This window comes from Phoenix dactylifera, chromosome 12 (assembly GCF_009389715.1).
Source record: "Phoenix dactylifera cultivar Barhee BC4 chromosome 12, palm_55x_up_171113_PBpolish2nd_filt_p, whole genome shotgun sequence".
In the NCBI taxonomy this organism is placed as follows: Eukaryota; Viridiplantae; Streptophyta; class Magnoliopsida; order Arecales; family Arecaceae; genus Phoenix; species Phoenix dactylifera.
Genome location: NC_052403.1, coordinates 3,761,350 through 3,782,282, shown reverse-complemented (window position 1 = coordinate 3,782,282; position 20,933 = coordinate 3,761,350). Strand labels below are relative to the sequence as shown.

The following is a 20,933-nucleotide window of genomic DNA, read 5'->3' as shown; positions in this document are numbered from 1 at the left end:
AACCATTCAGAACGATAAAATCTTCTTTAACACAAACTATGTACCGCAAAAAATCCTGACTCATAAAAAATTAGGTGGACTCTTAATCACCTCCTAATCCTTTATATATATATATATATATATATATATAGAGAGAGAGAGAGAGAGAGAGAGAGAGAGAGAGATTGATTGACTACACACTTTATGTTTACTTTTTGGGAAAAAAAGTTAATAATTAGATAATAGTAAAATATAATATCATGCTTTTAAAACAATATATTTCTATACCTACTTGATAATTAGATTAGATATTATTAAAACTAATAAATCTTGATTTCTATATATTTTTTTATAGTGTTGATTCAACCATATAAATTTTGAATCTGAGTAGTTCATAATTGATTTCCAATTATTAACTTCTTTTTCAAGAAGTTAATGTAAAGCATATTCTGCAACTCGGGGATATAATCGGCACGCATCCATACAAAGCGCCTTCAGCTGCAAATCTAGCTTGCACGGCGTCCAGCCCAAGAAAAGGAGAATTACAATGAAGCTATCAGAAAGACAACGTTCAGACTTCATTAGACATTGTTCTTGAATCCTGCAGTGCCAATATGATGAAAATTAACCATGCTCCATTCACATTTTCAGACCAAAAGAGAATACAGACCCAGGCTCCTAAATTAGACCATTGCTTAAGATCCAAATCATAAGCTTAATAATCCGATGTTGCATCCAATTGTTGACCTGCAGATAACTTGGAATTACAGGTCATAGCTCTGTGTACTATGAGCCTGAACAAATATTGCCCACAGTCACCATTCTGCAGAACTATCAGCAAGCTAAATAAGAATTCTACTGTAAAACTCAAGCTCTAAATTCATGACAATTGGCATTTCATGCAAAGCAGCAGACGTTTCAACAGGAAGAGGGGAAAAAAATATAAATAAAACCCACCTTTCAAAAACCCTAGTCCGACATGAAAATTAAGCTATAGAGTCATATATTGGCTATTCCATATTAGGTACCAAATGACCGCAAGATCTCTCTTTAATCACTGATCTCTTCTCCTCCTGCTTTTTTAGAACTCTCTCCAATAGAATTTTCCTTGCTCACATGGTTAAAATCCACTTTCATCCTCATCAATGACACTATCACTGTTGTCTTTGCTGGATCCACTTTCTCAATTGTTAACTACATTCAAATCTTTTTGACATTTGATTTCCTCAATTAAGAAATTCTTGCTGGCTCTGGAATCATCAATGTCCACACTATTCAAGGATGGATTCTTCTTTAAACCAATTTCATTCTCCAGTCCTGCATCTTTTACTGTAATCTCTGGAAATTCCAAAGGCCTATCACGCAACCCATTGAAGAAAGAATTTAAGGTCATAAACCTGAAAACTTGCAACAGCTGGATATTGTCTCTCTTTATCTGAGTGTTCAGAAGCTTCTGCAGAAGGGTTGGTTCCCTTTTCTTAACAGTGGGAAAAGAATCAGTGGATACCTCATTTTTAAATTTTGGCCTTTTAGCATTCCACTTATCCCGACCATGACTACCTCTCTTCTTATTGTATTTATTGGAAAATCGGTCAGTCACATGCAGTTCTTTCCTCTCATTTTCATTTTCAGGAGAAAGATAATTGGGAGGTATTTCAGCAACTTCAACACCTAGTTCTGCCTGTTTGGCTAAAACTTCCTTCAATTGCTGCACAGAAGGTAAAAATAGGTTTGTTACAAGAAGAATTTGCAAGCACCTAAAGTTGTTTATTCAAAAATAGAAAGAATAAAATCCACATAAGAGGATGAAAATGCCATTGACCATTTCAATGGTTGAGCACTATTCCCTAATGGGAGAAGTACGAATTCTCTTGGTATTAAGAATTCTCTTAGTGTAGCATATACAGTCTGTCTGAACCAGTTTTGGCCACAAGAAAGGTAAAAGGAAATGCAACGGAATACCTGGCAGCGGAGTTTGGCATCACTATCAGCATCTTCATTACTTGTGCCGCTTCCAGTCAATTTCTGCAACACAAATATACTGTCTGACTGACTGTTTATGATGAATAAAATGCATAACACTCCCTTGTGTTGTTATATTACCCTTTCTATGTTAGCTCTGGTTGGAAAGTTCTTTCTGCGTGCTTCACGCCATTGTTGGATTTCATTTTCAGCATAGCTTACAGGAAGGCACCTTCAAGAGAATTCATATAGTAAGAAACAATTGAGAAAATTGAAAAGGAAAATGCATTGTGGTGTGCAAACATGTAAAATTGAAGGCATATTGAATAGCAAACTCGTAAATGCTACAAATACTAGTCGCAAGTTTGTAATTCGAGTATCCAGGCCCAATGAATGCTTAAGCTTTTGCAAGTTTGCAAGACACAAAACACCCATGCACAAGCACATGCGCATGCGTAGACACCCATAAATGTGCATGCACGCACGTATGCACAACAAGCACCCACACGCACGCGCACACACACACACAAACATACGAAACCGAAAATGGATACCTTTTGCTTCCAGCTGTAGCTGGTTCACTACAGTTTGCAAGCTGAGGTTTTCTCTCTCTCCATCTGTCCTGTCCTGCTTGAAGCAACGAAAGCAACAAAAACAAAGATTTGACATCAGTGATACTCGTTAAGGATTGAGACCATCCTGAAATTCGCCACAATCTAAACTCTCCAACCGTATAGGAAAAGCTTTGATGCAAAATGGCAAGCACCATATCTACAAATTATGACAACATTGTGTTAATGCCCGTTCACAGCAAGTAGCATCGCTAAGAAGATAGAACCAAAAATAGTTTTCAGTAGTTTCATTTGTTTGATAAAAAATAGTTGGCAAAGCCAATATCATTTAGTGCAAACAAAACAAAGGTAAATAAAAAGACTGGTACAAAAGTTCAACAGATGTTTTCTAATATAGGTATATGGTGAATGATACTCCAACAATTTGTGGTCAGGGTATCAACTTATTACCTAAAAATTCCAGTGGTCTCCAGAGAATTGCTCAAACAATAAATCGCATATTTGTGCAGATACACGGACTAAAGTCAATTTGCTGGATTCTAAGGCGTATCACAGCCTGAACTTACATTATCCTCAGGATGGGGTTCCAGGGACATATTGGCAAATTTTGATCATGCTTTGATCCGGTTGTTGACATTCTAGACAGAACAAGGAAATAAATAACAAAAATTCATTCTCCCAAATAATTGCGTACCTTAAGAATTCACTTTACTTGTTTTACAAATGCAGCTTAGAGTAATTTGCGTGCAAATGTCAGAAATCAAAAACTTTTCTACAACTAATATTAGTACTCTCAATCTGCAAGCCCAATTGTATAAATGATGAAAATATCAAGAATTATAACAAATGCCCAGAAGGCATGCGATCAAACCCCTGATGCACACTATTTTCTCATGTGCATTAAATTCTTTAGTACTTTCCAACAGATGGGATCATAAAACCCGGCTAGGCTACCAGAAGAAAAATCAACGTCGCATAACTAGTTGGGTTTTGAAACACGGGGGAAAAAAGGTCTTATTATTTCCACCACCTTCACGCCTCAACAAATGGTATCAGATAAGCATATACTAATATGGAGAAGATGAACTGCTAAATGTTTCTTGTACTATATACGTTAGCATGTAGAAGTCTAGAACTAAAACTACCCAATTGCTGGTTTCTCTCTTTTTCATTTTGCCATGATTTAACAGAATTTTGAATAAAAATAATCTGATCATGATCCATGTCTTATCATCATCCCAATGGATTTCCTGAATAATATAAAGTTAAACAGGATGTTTCCCTCTTCAAGTTGCACGAGTGTTGTTGGAATGAGAAGGAAAACCTGCTGGCAAGGAGGCAATTTTGGTACATTTTCCAGTAATATGCACAGGATCTTATCGGCATGCTCAACCAGATTTAATATTGAAGATTAATGAGCAGTAAGGTTGGGGCAGCAATTTAAGTGGGTGCCCTATGGGCACATTCATTATTCCCCTAACACTATTTACTTAAAGAAGAAGAACATCAAAAAAAGGATATGCTATATGGAGACCAGATTGGGTTTCTAAAGATGCTTAAACAAAATTCAAATCCAGGGATCAAAACTTTAATACCAGATTGGGCTTCTATACCAGGCTAGGTCTCGATACCAGATTGGGTCTCTTCAGGGAATTCAAACAATTCTTCCAAAATCACTTCCTACTTATTGAGCAGCTAACAAATTTCATCACGGTGACTCACCCCACCAGGCACTGCCAATCTATTTATTGGAGAACTCTCGGTCTGTAATCTATAGTGCAGTTGAAAAAGAGAGGTGAATTTATGATTGTTTAAAAGAATACATCATTGCTTTTATAGTGTAATTCATGCATTGCATCAGAACCCATGTTATTGAAAAAATATGCAATGGCCTGTCGCTCCACAATAATGAATTGTTGCTACTTCTCAACACTTACACCTCAGGATTATGCCAACCAAACAACACAGTAATTTCATCTTACATGTATCATGCTCATGTGATACGACAAATTTAATCAGAACAGTATCTCACCTAATCTACATTATACCATAGGTGTGTAGTTTGTGTCTTTCATCAACAAAACAAAAGATTAAAAGCCTAAAAGTTTATTACTAAGGAGCATGCAGCACTGTACCATGTAAAGTTTACAGCCTCATTTTCCCTTCCATCATATTGTTGGATATTAAAAAGAACACTTTTAAATTATGATAACAATTATTATCAACAATTGAAAAACATATGCTGCAAATTGCAATAGACATGACCTCTTCTACAAGGACTGTTAAATGGTCCCCTACTTCCATTTGGATTTTTTGAGTGATGAAGTTGAGATTTCTGGAATCTGCAAATATTAAGAGTTTAAGACAAATTTCAAGCTAGAAGATTTAGAAGCAAAGTACTGAAATAAAATAGAAGGCTGGTCTACCTCATATGTGATGATTCTCTTTTTCCATATCCATGAAGATTTCTTGTGAATTTCTTACTAGATGAATTTTCAGAGTTGATATTTCTTTTACCATCTTCAACTGAATTCACCTACAATGGAAATTCACACACAAAACATAAAGGCAAAGAAAAAGAGAGCCACCCTGGATATCTATTCGATTTGTCAGCAATCCAATACAGAATCTGGAAAAAGGATTCATTCAGCTGAGAGTCGTTGCATCAAATTCATAGCAGAACTTATAACTGAAGAAAAAAGAAACTACAACATATTTAAGGGGGAAACATATGTTTTTGACAGGATATAGAAGTATCATGCGTATTCTAGATGGATAATATGGTATATCCATAATATTGAAAACTCAGGGCAAGTCAGACACCAAAGAGCAATTAAGATGAATATTACATTTTACCAGTTTGCAACTCTAGGGGGGATTTAGCAATTTTGTTCCTTATACAAGCTAATTATATTTTGTTGTCAAACAGAATACATCAGCTTTAACATGTCAGATAACAAAAGTAGAAAAATATAGCAACAGAAGTCACAAAATGCACAGATAAAAAGTTGATGTTTTTGCACTTGCAGATGTTTTAAAAAGCAAATGTTAAAATAGTTCTTGCACACATGTGCGGAAAGAGTAAGGGAAAAAAGGAATACAGTAAATCAATGCATGCAAACACTCACTTTCCCAAGTGATTGCGCCCATCAAAATTGATCAACAAGATCACCACAGGACAAATAAAGTTGTCAGGTCTGGATGTTTAGAAGCTCCTTAAACTCTATCACTACAAGCAAAATGCTTATTGTGTGAAGAGAGAGGAGAGCGAAAGAGCGGAAGCTGAGGAGGGAGTTCTCAATATTTGTAGGTTTACATAAGAAACAGCGATACATGAATTAATTGGATCTCATCTAAACCAGTTGTTCATGGGGAAATGATGTGAAACGACTTTTATCGAAAAAGAGTAAAGTAAAAAATCTCCTTTTAGATTAATTGTTTTCAGCACAATCTTGATTAAACCAAAAGGATTCTGCAAATCCCAAATGGCTTTTGCATCCTTCTATTCAATGACAAAAAAATTGGAGTGCAGTGCAAAATTCATGTTCTTCTTAACCAATTCAAAGAATAATTGGTTGATCAGCAAACTTATGAACTTGTTTAGTTGGATCAATAGTACTCCTTCAAAGGCTTTAAAACTTTTAAAAAACAAATCTGCAATTGATATATCCAATCTTGTTTCAGGATTTTTTTCCATGCTAATTTGATATCAAAAGAAGAAGAAGAAGAAGATAATAAATAAATAATGACTCATGAGGCGCTCTGCTGCCTCCTTCCAAGATCTTGGGCCTCCATTTGAAATTCGAGACAAAGGAGATAGCGGTGAAACTCAAAACTCATAGTGGAGCAGAGGCAAAGAATTTGCCTTGAAAATAATTTACACACTTTCTTCATGATCAATCAAGATTACACATCATGGATCTCTGGTCCAACGACAACCAAGGGGTTAAATCCTGGTACCATGCATCCCAAAGTTTTTGATCAGATTTACAAGATAGCTTAAATCTCATAAAAAGTTGACAACTATAGTCTTACTTTTGAACCTTACATATTGTATATGCTGGCACTAGCCACTTGATATGATGGTCGCTGTCAAATCAAGTTCTTATAATTCTAGTTTTGTGCATTTTATAATATATTATATATATAATATGTATATGTACACACACACACACACATATATATGCATATAGGCATATGTATATACATGAGTGATACTTTATTTATGTGTAACAAATATTTTAGCATGTTCATCATTTTTTAATATAATTTCAAATTTCAATTACAATCTCAGAATTTAAGTTGGAAAAATCAAATTGTAACATATATCCAATGGTTCCAAACAATACAAATTTCAAAATTTTGTGATATATTCCCTTGCCCTTTTTTTTTATCCATCTAACTTTTCTTATTTTTCTACTTTTTGACGTAAGTACAAGACTTGGACAAAAACCGGTGAAAACCACCAAAGCCAAAATTGGATAGGCTTGAACAAAAACCAAAATTGAGCCTTTTAACCTCAGATGGAGGAAGACGGAAAGGAGAAGGAGAAAGTAAAGATGGGTAGTTAGATAGTTAAATTTCTATGCAATTTTATATTAAATGTTTAAATAACAAACTTGAAAGTTTGAATAACAAAGCAATGACATGCACCCATGCAAAAAAAAAGAAGAAGAAGAAAGAAAAATCATGTTACAACAATTCATCCCAGTTAAGCAGTAGGTCTGCTTTATCAAATGAAGATGAGATGGCCATATTATTATCAGTAAAAGACTCGGCATTTGACATAAAAGAAAAGTTGAATAAAGCAAAGAAAAAAGAGAGTTTCTTTTCCACTCACGCAGCACTGGAAACATAAAAAAATAAGCAACAGCACAAGGAAACAAGAAATTGAGAATTACCGTATCAAACGACATATACAATGCACCTATTTAGGCATTCTTTATCCAAAAATAATCACAGAATAAATCATAACTACCTGAGGCCAGTGCCCACTTCGTTGCATATTCTTCCCATACTGATGATTCTGCATTTGACCTCGGAAGATGGGCTTGCCATTCTGACCCACTGTATTTTTCGTGGCATTAAAAGCTAATTTCACATTACCGATATTAGTATTTGAATTACTCGTAGGCATATGAGGAGTACCAACGAAGCCAGGGTTGTTAGATCCTGTAGGATGAGAGGGCGGAGGAAAGTTGAGAGAACTGATCTGATTCCCTTGCATCGTTAGGTCTTGCAGACGAACCTGTTCATTCGACAGAGGCGCAACTTGGTTGATGTTGCGAGGCAAATTGTTGGCCAAAAACAGGCTGCCTGGTTGCAACGAAGCAAGAAAGTTGAGATTTTGCTGTCCGAGCAGCTGCATCGCCATGACCTGGTTCAGAGCTTGCACAGCCTGGTTCATACCAAACGGCCCTGGTTGGGGAAGAACTCCCATCTGATTGTTCTGGGCCATTGGAGGCACGTTGGGACCTCTCAGCAAGGAAGGAAAAGGCATCGAAAGAGGCTGGTTGGGCATGCCCATGGGGTTTCCGCTGACATTTCTCCAATTGGAATTTTGATTGTTGAAATTAGCCATCGGTGGAGTTGGAAATTGAGGGTTTCGGCCATGGGATGGGAACTGAGTAGGGTTTAACAGCATCGCCTGTTTCAATTACAAGGACGCTTATCCACGTTAAAATTTGAAGGAAAAAAGAACACATTATTTAAATTGGTTCAAAGACATTTTTTTGGGTGGTGTCCTCTTTCCCTTCCCCCTTTCAAACAAAAATAAATAAAAGGAAAAATTACCTGTTGATTAGATGGATCGGCGCCTCCTTGGGGTTGGATTTGGTTGGGGAGGGAGGGGAAGAAGGGATGCATCTCGTTCGATAGGGTTTCTCCGAGAAGAGAAAAACAAGGGAAGGGTGATTGTTTTTTCGGCGGAAAGAATGGAGTAAAGTGTGGGAACTCGTTTGGGGAGGACTTTTCCTCCAGTCGAAGAGAGATTAGGAAGGCTAGAATGAGTAATCTCCCGCCGAAGGAGAGAAGCCGAGACAGAAGAGATTTAGCGTAGGGTTTTAGAAATATAGAAGTAAGGTGTCCGTGTATAGGCTGCCAGGTGCCACCACACTGCTTCATTAAACAACACCTTTCTAGTGAAAATTGTACCGGAGTATGTGATCGAGGTCACCCTTTAGTTTACCAATTACCACTATCAATGGAAAAAAAACATTCAGGGCTCGTTTGGTTCGCGGGAAAAGAAGGGAGGAAAGTGTGGTCAACGAAAAAGTAATGAGATGCCTCTTGTTTGGTTGGAGTTTTCAAAGAAGAGAGAAGGGAAAGTTGTATTCCCATGGGAATGTGATTCCCACATTTTGGGCTCGTTTGGTTCGCGGGAAAAGAAGGGGAGAAAGTGTGGTCAATGGGAAAGTAATGAGATGCCTCTTGTTTGGTTGGAGTTTTCAAAGGAGAGAGAAGGAAAAGTTGAATTCCCATGGGAATATGATTCCCACATTTCATGGGAAAGTCTTTCCCATGAGAAACATGGGAAAGTTACTTTCCCATGAGGCAGGAATTACTCCATTTTTACTTTTTCCCAAAAAGTCCCTTCAGCATTAAAGAAGCATTAAAGAGACATTAAAAACTTAATTTTTATTAAGGGCATAATAGGAATTATACATAACTTTCCTAGGAAAGTGGATGGCCAACCAAACATAAGCACTTTGGAAATTTGTCACTTTTCCATGGTCAACCAAACATGCCAAAAGTATTTTCCTAGGCATCCTCTTCCTAGGAATTTGTTTCCCAGGAATTATATTTCTAAGAGGGAAAATGCTTCCCGCGAACCAAACGAGCCCTTTATGGAAAAGTCTTTCCCATGAGAAACATGGGAAAGTTACTTTCCCATGAGGCGGGAATCACTCCATTTTTACTTTTTCCCAAAAAATCCCTTCAGCATTAAAGAAGCATTAAAGAGGCATTAAAAACCTAATTTTTATTAAGGGCATAATAGGAATTATATATAACTTTCCTAGGAAAGTGGATGGCCAACCAAACATAAGCACCTTGGAAATTTGTCACTTTTCCATGGTCAACCAAACATGCCAAAAGTACTTTCCTAGGCATCCTCTTCCTAGGAATTTGTTTCCCAGGAATCATATTCCTAGGAAGGAAAATGCTTCCCGCGAACCAAACGAGCCCTGCGAGGTAAATCGCAGACAAATTTTTGATTTTTTGTTTTTTTTGGAGAAAGAATAAATTTTGTAGATACTGATCTTATTTTTTTAGAAAGAGTGAGTGATTTCATTAATTCAATAACAGAGGATTTTTTTTTCATTTAAATCATATTGTCTTTCACAAATCCTGCATTCTTTGGCGTCAGAAGGAGTGCTGGACCAAATTATTAGCTGAAGAAAAATTTATCCTTTTTCTTTCCTCTTAAAATTATTGTCATCTTTTCTTTTAAAAAAAAAAAATCTCGCCTAGTGATTGTTAAATAGCCAAATAAATTATGCGGCTCATCATCCTAAAGATTTTATTTGGAGGAAGCATTGCCGATTTTTCTTTCTGCTTTGTTACTTTCGAATTTTGTTGTCTGCATTCACATCCATAAAATGTGAATCGCTATTGTACCCAAAAAAAAAAAAAATCAAACAATCTTTCCAAGGATCGGACTTCCTCAACATTTTGTAGAAAATCAATGCAATAACTTATAGCTCTAATTAGCACTTTGCCCCCCGCAGGCAGGATTATTTTCTTTCAAACGAATCCAAGTAACAACAACGTCGAACCATATATATGGCACAAGAATAATCTCGTGATGCAACTGTACGAGAAATTGTTTTCGCCTTAACACTCTTGATTGTAGCTACAAGAATAGAGAAACTAACCAAAACACAAGCACCGACGCGCACCAAAAAAAAAAAACCATACTGGACTATTCGTATCGCCTGCGGTAACAAGGCTTCCGATTCATGCAGCCTATTGCAACATGGTACTGAAGACATGGGCTTCATAAAATGGCATGAGAGGAATGATGGCATCATCTAGACGGCTCCATGTATGTCCTCCAGCAGATTCAGGAATGAGCCACAAGCCATCAAAAGTAGGGGCTGCTGGAGCAGTTCTAACAATTGCTTGCAACTTTTCTTGCAGTAATCCCATAATTTTTGGTTTTGTTACACAATAGATACTGAATGCAAATGGAACCACTGGCCTTATTTCAATGCAAGGATAATGACAGTGGGACAACGTCATTTGCCACCTTACAGGTCCGCTCGGAGGATGTTTTTCCCGGCACTACCTCATGCAAATGGATTACCACCGAGAGATTTAACAGTGCCTTGAGAAGGTAAATTCCTGCCATTATCACTATATTACGTCAGATTACAGCAAACAGCTTCTCTAATAATATAAACCATAAGGATATCAAGAAAGCTTACAGCAACTGAGAGCTTGGTGCTTGCCCTGCCATGGATGCCAGCCCTCCTGAACATGGTGGAAAATCAAGTAATCTTAGGAAGATGATAAGCCATGACTGAAAAGCAGCACTAGAAACTTACCTTCAGGCAAGGAAGGAATATATGCTGTAGCAGAATTTTGAGGAAACCATGGTTGCGCTAAGCCACCAATGTAATCAGTAGGCAACTGCGGATTTGGTAATGCTGCTTCTAAAGAGCTCATGTCCAAAAACTGCAAAAGAAAATCTGTTAGGCCAAAGTCTAAATTACTGGTCATGTATTCCAAGAGCTCGCATTCAAGAGAGGCTTCAGTAACTTTCAAGTTGTATATGCATATAATCATCCTCTACAAGCACGCAGCATTAAAATGATTGCAACTAAAACCAATCAGAGCTACATTGGTTCCTTGGGATTGGGCATCAGACTGTTAACTAACTAAAGATAAACCACCACAAGTCCAAGTGATGAGAAATGTTCGCTAAGAACAAGTGTACCATGGAACAAATGTTGAGCATTGAGCACAAAATGCAACGAACTGGCCTGCAATCTTAGAAACAAATGAGCAATGGCAAAAAAAAAAGTAAAAAAACATTTGCAACAAATCCATAATTACATCAATAAAAATACAATTATCCAAACGAACAAATAAAGGAAAGCAATTACCAAAAGACCACAAAATGACCCACAATCACTAAAAACAAGCAATTTGCACTAAAAAACAATAAATCATTTTTATGAGGAAAACCATAAATCATATTCAGAAGAATCTGCACAAAAAAAGGACAATAAAGAAACAAATAAGTAGAAATTTAGAACTTACTGGATTTTGCTCTTTATTGAAATGTTATAAAAATTGTACTTTTCAGTCTCAACACAATATCCCGCTTACTTTATTTGTCAAAAGAAAAGGTACAGAAGCCTCCAATTCTTAGTTTTTAACCATCTTTAAACCATATGAAGCAATTCAAATATCCATATTCAAGGCATCAAATTAACAGTGTAACTATTATTATGGAGAAAGGTAACCAATAAACTCTTTGGCACAAAATGTACTCCATGTTATCATCCCATATTCTGGTCAACCAAATAAACAATCACTCGCTACAACTTGTTTATCTATTATGATATTCTGGTCAACCAAATAAACACCTGCCACTCAATAACCATGTTTAATGCCCATCCATATTCAAAGCAAACTGAAATTGTACTTTATAGGCCATAACTAACAATATACAGCAGCATTTTAACCACTGGAGGACACTAAAAATGGAAGTAGTAGACAGTTCATGAAGACGGCATGAGGCACAAACTAGAGTACTGCAATCGGAGCTGATAAAAAAATAATTCCAATATTTCTTGGGTTCAAGACACTTGAGCACATAATAAGTCACTTCATTGGTATAATTACCTATCATTAAAAGATTATAACAGTTCAATATGAGCCCATTTACTGTGTTAGAACAAGAATGATGTCATGTACATGCATACACAGAATGTCTATATACCCATATCAGTGTCATCATTGTTAAAATTTCTCAGGTTTTCATATATGATAGACATCCTAGATGATAGAACTGCAGCATATTACATCATTGTTTACTACATCTAATAACATCAATGAAGCTTAAATTTCACTATAGCAAAATGGCAAGGGTTAAAGCATGGCATGAGAGCTTCAAGCTTGAGCTTAGCATAAACGGAATCCTGGAGCATGTCAACTTGAAAAGTCAGGGAAGTTTCACTAAGTTTCCCAGGTCAAGTCATCAAGGATAGATAATTGTTACAAATATAATACATTATCTTTTACAAAGAATTAAGTTTATTTTTTGTGATATAATTTGGAACCTCCAAGATAGCAATTCTTTTGATAATTATACAATCAAGTACCTGATTGCTAAGTTTAAAAATTTATAGTAACTATATTTTGACCAACTCTATAAGTATTCAGAGATTAGCTACTTAGAAATACAACAGAATATGTGTTTCATTACCAGGATTTCACATTCATTCAGAATATGAATAAGAAAAGACATTCTAATGATGTTTCACTAGCGAAACTAGTTTGCTAATGCAGACAGCGCAATGCTGATAAAAACATTCATCAACTCCATAAGCATAGTGCAAAATAAATCTAATGTACTTCGAAAGACATTATCTTAAACACTAAATTGCAGTAAAAATGTTACAGCAGCAGAATATGGTTATCAGTTAAGCATTCCCTCTTCTTTTTTTCTCTTTTTGCTTTTCCTTCTTTTCTTGCTTGCTTTCTTTCTTTTTTAGGAGGAGCACTAGAAGAACACCAGTTAATCGTGTCAAGATTCAGGTCTGGAGAACTCGGGTTCAGATTTTCTCTTAAGATTTTCAATGAATTCACTAAACTCTCAGCCTTCTGTCCTAAAGTCAACTTACAGCTCGAACACGTCAATCCAAAATCCATTCATTTGGACTAACCAGGTTTGACATGACCATGTCTAGAGCCCAACCATAAAGTTGACAAACCATGTGTGAAGTATAGAAGACTTAAAACCTCCCATGCTTGAAAATTAAAAACAAATCCAGAGAAAATGGAATAACTTGATTGATGTGGAAAAATAACAGAGTGATAAAAGAATGTTGAAAGTGAACTTTGACCATAAAGTTGGTTCAAATGCATAGATTACAGTTAAAGCACAATTCATTATGGAAGCCTTGAATCGAATCATTTCCTTCCCTTGTTTTATGCAAGCTAATGATATTGTAGATGATCCTGCTAAGGGTAGTATTGCTGTTAAGGGTTGTGTTTCTCGGCAATCACCCTTAGGTTGACTAGGACTTACTACTATATTTTTGTGATCCTTGCTTTTAATCATCTCTCTGAATCGGACCTTGGAGCAATGGTAAGATTGCTCCATCATGACCTGTACGTCATAGGTTCATAAAATAGAAACAATCTCTCCACATACAGAGGAAAAGCCCCATATATCTGACCCTCCAGTGGCGAAGCTTCGTGCACTGGGATGCCTTTTTTTCTTTTAATCATCTCTTTAAGATGATACTATACTCTTAACTACATACTAAGAGATAGAAGAAGAAAGTTACAAAGAATTCCATATCTTTACCATTATTATCTACATATAGAATTCACAAAAGTTCAACATACCGAATTGTTGGCTTCCAAATTTGAGTCATATGGAAGATCGAAAGGATTTATTGATTTTTTTGCCTGAGTAGACCCTTCCTGCAAAACACAAATAAACAACTTAAAAGACAGAGCAACATGTATGGGCATTTGCCTCTTATACTAGATATGCATGTGCCTATCACTATGAGCGTGTGAGTGTATCCAGAATTTGATTTTGGATTTTCAACTTAAGACAACTGCAATACTTTCACCCATGTCCTTCATGTGTTACAAGCAAGGGAAAAAAAACATGAGAATTTTCCTATTCTAAAAAGAAAACAATTACCATGTAAAGTAGGGCATGAAGAATGAAGACAAGGGCAGGCATAATTGCACTAATATAAGGTAGGTGAATATTTACACCATCTACATAGCATTACCAACCACTCGGGCACACAACTAAAAACCAAATTAGCATGATGAAAGCTTGAAAATATACAAACCATCAAAGGCCGAACTGGCAGAGAAAATGGTGATCCATTGACATCCCTAGGTGGCAGATTAAAATGGGTAGCTGTACCATCCAGAGCTGGCTTCTGAAGCCCATCGTTAATAGTGCTCTGCAATTGAATCAAAATTATAAGAATAGAATGCAGAGATTTTATATAACCTGAACAAAAAGCAACAGACATGGTAGCACCTCTGGGAGTTTCAATCCAATATGTGGATCACCCAATTTAGACGTGGACACTGTAACCTGTGAATTATTATTCTGTGGTAGACTCCCAAACAAAGTACAAGACATGTTCCCAGTAGAATCATCAAAAGCATTCCACAACTGCAACAAACCACAACAACAATAAATTGTTAGAATATCACAGAGGTCTTAGGCTCTATTACTATACATGAGGCAACGGTGCAATGCTTGCCCAACATTTACCCCAAGGAAGCCTTCTGAAAGAACAATAGATCTATCATCACTAGTGCAAGCAGTTATGTCAATAGTTCTTCACCTGGGAGCTTTTCTGATCTGCAGAGCTTTTATCTTCATGTATACCTGCATGCCACTGACCATCTGTTGGTGTAAATGGTGCAGGAGCTACAGAACTCTGAACTGAAAAGCACTGTGAATTGTTTTGCATTAATGTTGATGCATTTTCAGTCCCCTTGGATGCTCCAACACCAGGAAAAACTAAAGCAGGGACCATCGCATATGTTTCGGAAGCAACTCCAGCATGGTGAGGTAGGTCAAATGTAGCCCATCCTTCATTTTCTGAGAAGGGAGCTGTGGATGGTTTCTGATCAAGAGGAGTTACAGATGAATGTTGATTACTGAAATCAGCAAACAAATCTATAGATGAAGTTGAAGAAGTCATTGGTGATCCAACAAATGTTAAGTTGAAGGGATCCTGCTTTGTAGCATGCAAAGAAGTAGACGTTTGTGTTGAAGAAGTGAATGCAGATTGCACTGCCTGATGAGTTTCAGTAGAACGGACACGCTCAACAACATCATCTGATAAACCACCTGAATCAACTGATCTATGAGACAAGGAGAAGCTCTTAGAGTATCCAAAGCTGCCTGTAGATGCAGTTCTCTGAACAAAGAAATGATTTCTCATTTATAACCAAAGCTACTTTATCCATGACATGAAAAATGATAGGATAGGACATAAACATGAGTAGTGAATACAAAGAAAGATCAATAACCTGTGGGCGTGTGATCCCATCTAAGTTCCCCTGAACATTTGCTTCTGATTGCCTATTTAATATCTGGGGCTGTGCTTCTTCAACTAAGATTTTCCTTACTTGGTGTAAACGAGGGCTGCAATATTCAGCGTCCTGAGAATTTGGTGACTGGCCATCATATCTGAATGGATCACCTGTGCTAGATACAGAGAAGTCCGATGATCTCGAACCAGAACTTTCATTAGCAAATCTGTCATCATACATCTGCTCGCGTAAGCGACTTGGACTATAAATGAAGCGATTAATTTTCCCTTCATAATGCCCTCGATCCGAACCTGGCCTTCTAGCAAGCATGCTAAATTGTTTTCCATAACGCCTATCCTCATACTGATAATCATAAGGTGGGCTCTGAGAATAAGAATGATAAGAACTAGCCCTCCTCTGATTTTCTTCATGATTCTTGAGGCTCTGTCCAAAGCATGAACACCTTAGTGTTAGAATTGGAACAAAAATCTGGGTGCATGAACAGCATATAGTACTGTGAAAGAAAACAGAAGCAAAGTTCAAAATATAGGATGTACAAAGAATAAAATTTCAAGCCTGAAGTACAGGTTCGATCAGAAACATTACCTCTGTATTACTAGACAGCTTGTCAGAGGTTCTCCCCCCAGCATATTTCTTGTTCACATAAACATTTCTTATGAATTCCCTAATTCTATCGGCATTACTGGAATGATAAAACATAAAAGCCAAATTACTAACCCGCATCATCTGTTATATACAAAACATAATTTTCAAGTTTAACTAGTTCAAGTAATACAATATTTCATTTTTTACCTGCTATAAGGCAATCTCATCTGCTGCATGTCCCAGTCCTTCAAAAAGATTTCTCTCGCACGCTACAACAAGTAATATCACATGAGAGTAGAACTGACAACTCATCCTAGACGGAAAGGACATAGGCTGGCAGTTACCTGATTGCCACCCCTTTGAAGAGCATCAACTTCTTCTTTGGTAAACTTAGCCATTGATACCGACTTCACCCGATGAGTAAACTCGCGGCTGTATGTTATAGAAAACAATTTACATCAAAACCAAGAGTTGAAATCAAAGTCTGCAAAACTGGTACCAAGAATATGCGAGTTCAGTACATTATAAGTTCCATATGGTACAGATGTAAAGTACAATATGCACCCAAACCAAAAATATGCTCCCAACACTTTTTTCTCGTTCCCAATCATAATACCGCCAAAAATCGGGTGGTATGAGTAAATACCAGATGATACAAGATGGTATTGTTCGGTTCAAACTGGTATGAATTGGTTTGGCTCATATACCAAAGCAAGCCTTGGTAACATACTACCTTACCAAAACACTACGGTGCGGTCAATGCAGAACGGTACAGGTTGGTATGCAGACCTTGGATGAAATTGTCAGAAAGTTCATGTGACAGTGGAGTTGCAGTACTATCAAAATACGGACCACAAAAACACATATCAGATGACTAAGGGCTTCAAATATGCGAGTTCAGTAGGGCTGTCAACGAGCCGAGCCGAGCCCGAGCCACAGCAGGCTCGGCTCGGCTCGTTCTATAAAAGTCTGGGCTCGGGCTCGGGCTCGGTACCGAGCCCTGTACTGGGCTCGGGCTCGGTGCTCGCCTGGCACAGCTCCGGCTCGGGCTCGAGCTCGTGAGGCTCGTTTGCCCGAGCCCGAGCCCGAGCCTGCTCCGGCGGCCGGCGCCCCATCCCTATCATTCGTCGGAGGACGGGAGGAGAGAAGAACGAAGGAAATAAAGAAAAAAAGAAAGAAGAGAAGAAAGAAGGGGGCGGCCGCGAGCACCACCGGCACGGACGTCGGCCGCGGGTCGACCGCAGGCGCTGCGGGTGCCGGAGGCTCGGCCGCGGGTCGACCGCAGGCGCTGTGGGCGCCGGAGGCTCGGCCGCGGACTGAGAACTGAGGAGCAACCGAGCAAAGAGATGATGGACGGTGAGGAAAGAAGAGGAAACTCACCAGCAAGTCGGGGTCGGCCGGTTGCCGGTCGGGGGTCAGCACCGCAGCAACTCAGCAAGTCGGAGTCGGAAAAGATCAGGGAGGAGCAAGTCGAGGGGTCGAGTCGTCGTCTCGTCGAGGTCCAGATGATGGAAGGGGTGAGGGGTTCGAAGGAGAGGGAGGGCCGGAGGCGGAGGGGTTTGGAGGGTGAGAGGGGTTTGGAGGGAGGTAGGGGTGAAGGGGGGTTTGAAGCCTTGAAGGGTTTGGAGGGGAGGTTTCGGTGGTGCTGTGAGCCTGTGACTGCTGTCTGTGGAGTCGGGATTCACGGACGGCGGCGCGGCGTGCGGGCAAAGGAAGGCGGAGCGCGGCGGAGCTAGGGCTTCAGGAAGTCGGGGAAGGCCGGAAGGGGATCGCCGGACGCCGGATCCAGGAACTAGGGCAGCCGTAGCAAGTCGGGGGAGGGCTGGGAGCCTGGGAGTGGGAGAGGCCGAGACTCGAGAGGGACTGAGGTCTGAGGGAGATTAGGGCATGAGCATTTAGGTCGACGGTGGGGGCCTGGGGGCTGGGGAAAATGGGATTTGGCTATTAGCCATGGGAGTCGGGACTCGGGAGTCACACTCGAAAGGGGGCTGGCTGGGTGGGCCCGTGGGCCGTGGGTCATGAGAGAATGGGAGTTGTTTCCTTGTTTAGCAATTAGCATTCAGCAAATAGCGAAAGGTCCAAGCTTGTTTGGGCTCGTGAGCTGCTCGGGCTCGAGCTCGGGCTCGGGCTCGGATGTAAACGAGCCTCATATTGGGCTCGGGCTCGTTTGACTAACGAGCCGAGCCCGAGCCGGGCTTTTACCGAGCCGAGCCCGAGCCGGGCCCGAGCAGCTCGGCTCATTAACAGCCTTAGAGTTCAGTTCAGAGTTACTGTCGATTTCATTATGCAACAAGTGTATACACAGGGGTCACACGTGAAAACCATTGAATGATTCTTGATATTGCTTTTCCCTTGCAAAACCCTAATTTGCTGCGTTGCAAATGGGTCCGAGGACTTGACTGAGCACAAAAGGGCATATAGAATTGGGTGACCTTGCATAAGGAATGAGAAGAGGATGTCTAAAATCCATGTCAGGAAAATAAAAAGGAAATATGAAAACCTTCTCAGATGTCTCTTAACCAAATCTAAAAGCAGTGACAAAATGATAAAAGCTATTCCTTCAGAATCAAGGAAAAAATAAACAAAAAGCATGAAATATCCTTTACTTTCATCGCTTACTCACCTTTTTAATACATAATGTTTTGCAACAAAATATAATTAAAGAAAAGAATGAATTGGTGATTAAAGAATCTGGCGATGGGTAAAAGATGGTAAAAGAATCAAAAATCTAATTTCTCGTACTAAAGTAAACCAAATACTCACTGTATCCCGCCGCATGTTGTACAGACGAAGGTCCAAAAATTTGTACAGACATACTGCGGACCCTATACCAGAAAAGAACGAGGATTTAGAAGTCTACCTTGATAAAATATATATTAAATAAACACAAAATTAGCCATCCAAAATTGCACAACAAATTTAGGAAAAAATAGTATGTGGAATTTAACATACAAAAAGAAGAGAAAATAAAAGAAATACCAAGCTGTTGCAGTTGATGCACTTCCTGTTTGGCGGAAGCTTCATGAGACCTCTAATAATCTTCTCATTCCTCTCTTCCTCTCTTCTACTACTCATTTCTCCACGAACAATAACAAAAGGAATAATTCCAATAAAATAGCAATTCCCAGTTTCAACAAAAAAATCTCAACCAATTTCGCCTAATTCTACGAAAGCCAAGCACCCAGAGCCCAACTCTAGGGTTCCAAAACGATGATCTTAGAAAAAACCCAAACCCTCCAGCTTCCAACCTTGGTTTCAATCCAACCAAGAAAGAGTTACGATTTGAAATCTCTGGCGTCGCTTCCAGGCGCGAATCCGATCAGACCCTAAAACCCGATCCCCTCCGCCACCCCTTCCAACGATTCCAGCGTGGAGGGGGCTTCTCCGCCCCAAAGATCTAGAATTTCCTCTTGAGGATTCTCGCCGAGATCGCCAGCTCGACGGATGGAAAGTAGGGTTGAGGGAGCTCGTGATCGACGGGGAGAAAGCCTGAAGGGAGAGGAGAGGAGAGAGCAGAGGGGCTTCCGATGGGCGCTCTCTCTCTCTCTCTCTCTTCTATTTCTGTGGTCGTGCAACGATGGACAGCTCGAATAGTAGAGGGGAGAAATTTGTGTGGAACGCTGGCAAAGAACAGAAACAACTGACGATGGTTTTGAACATGGAGGGTTTCTATGAGTTGGATCCGTTAATTTCTCGTCGTGAGAGAACGGACGGGGCGAGACCGGAAAATCTTTTACCGTGCCGGACCGGTCCGGTCCTGGCCCTTCTTAGGTCTCCCTATCAGTGTTCTATGAATTTCTGTGAGGTAGCATTTGATGACCTAGATTGGATCATCGAAATAATTTTAGATCATTGATAATTTTTATCTCAGAGTAATTAGATTCTCAATGATTCAAGATCATCATATTTGGTGTACTACGTTCTAGTAACTAAAAATTTCTAAATATTCACAAATAATCTGTTTGGTATTCCATAGAATCATTTGACCATAGAACAATATAGTTCCAAACTTTGTAGTTGTACATAATGCATTATTGTTAACTAAATTTGTTGGCACTTGCATAGCTAAGTGGCCTTTCAGTGATCTTATATATTTTAAGAAATAATACTCATGGATTTAGATCTTTTGGTGAAAGATCTTCTCCATTGAAGTCCGCTCAATTGCAAAACAAATTAACACATCTAATCACCAGAGCAATACTTATATTTTCCCCATTTCTTTCCTCACCTACCAGATATAGTTGATTACCATACCTTTTTAAATATGTAGCTCAGTTTGAACCTAGCAAAAACTTTTAGTTTTCATGAAACACTAACACATGTTTAGCTGATAGGAACAATTTAGACATAATTATATCAAGTTTCTGAACAATGTAACCATATATTTATTTATCAATTTATTCATAAAAAATGTTTAAGCGGTATAGACAAATAGTGGACTTTGTTAGAGTTATCAAGCTCAAATCTATCAAAAAAGACAAATAATCAGTGAAAAAATCATGGAAGCTGGATATAATTCTTTAAAACTAGTGCTAAAGAAAAACATTTATTCTCTCAAAT

The 20,933-nt window shown here is 38.6% G+C and overlaps 2 protein-coding genes across 4 annotated transcripts; both read right to left on the bottom strand.

Annotated features, from left to right (window-relative positions):
- Positions 1 to 594: 594 nt before the first annotated feature.
- LOC103719737 lies at positions 595 to 8,613 on the bottom strand. 2 transcript variants are annotated; one of them, XM_008809118.4, is made up of 9 exons: positions 8,307 to 8,609; positions 7,662 to 8,160; positions 7,492 to 7,580; positions 4,940 to 5,049; positions 4,779 to 4,855; positions 2,496 to 2,568; positions 2,083 to 2,173; positions 1,942 to 2,004; positions 595 to 1,687 (listed from the first exon to the last, which is right to left on the bottom strand). In XM_008809118.4, exons 1-9 carry the CDS (start codon positions 8,376 to 8,378, stop codon positions 1,163 to 1,165), a joined length of 1,599 nt encoding a protein of 532 aa, XP_008807340.2. In that variant the 5' UTR covers positions 8,379 to 8,609; the 3' UTR covers positions 595 to 1,162. The 2 variants fall into 2 exon arrangements, with proteins under 2 accessions (XP_008807340.2, XP_008807339.2); XM_008809117.4 differs by having other exon boundaries at positions 7,492 to 8,160; positions 8,307 to 8,613.
- A 1,597-nt stretch (positions 8,614 to 10,210) lies between these two features.
- LOC103719736 (probable ADP-ribosylation factor GTPase-activating protein AGD14) lies at positions 10,211 to 20,011 on the bottom strand. Of its 2 annotated transcripts, XM_008809116.2 has the most exons (13): positions 19,353 to 20,008; positions 19,137 to 19,198; positions 16,718 to 16,805; positions 16,581 to 16,642; positions 16,374 to 16,470; positions 15,765 to 16,211; positions 15,071 to 15,652; positions 14,758 to 14,895; positions 14,561 to 14,677; positions 14,097 to 14,174; positions 11,060 to 11,189; positions 10,940 to 10,985; positions 10,211 to 10,856 (listed from the first exon to the last, which is right to left on the bottom strand). In XM_008809116.2, the coding sequence occupies exons 1-13, from the start codon at positions 19,446 to 19,448 to the stop codon at positions 10,802 to 10,804; spliced, it is 1,998 nt and encodes a 665-aa protein (XP_008807338.2). In that variant the 5' UTR covers positions 19,449 to 20,008; the 3' UTR covers positions 10,211 to 10,801. The 2 variants fall into 2 exon arrangements, with proteins under 2 accessions (XP_008807338.2, XP_038988259.1); XM_039132331.1 differs by lacking the exons at positions 10,211 to 10,856; positions 10,940 to 10,985; positions 11,060 to 11,189 and adding an exon at positions 11,196 to 11,504 and having other exon boundaries at positions 19,353 to 20,011.
- Positions 20,012 to 20,933: the final 922 nt, after the last annotated feature.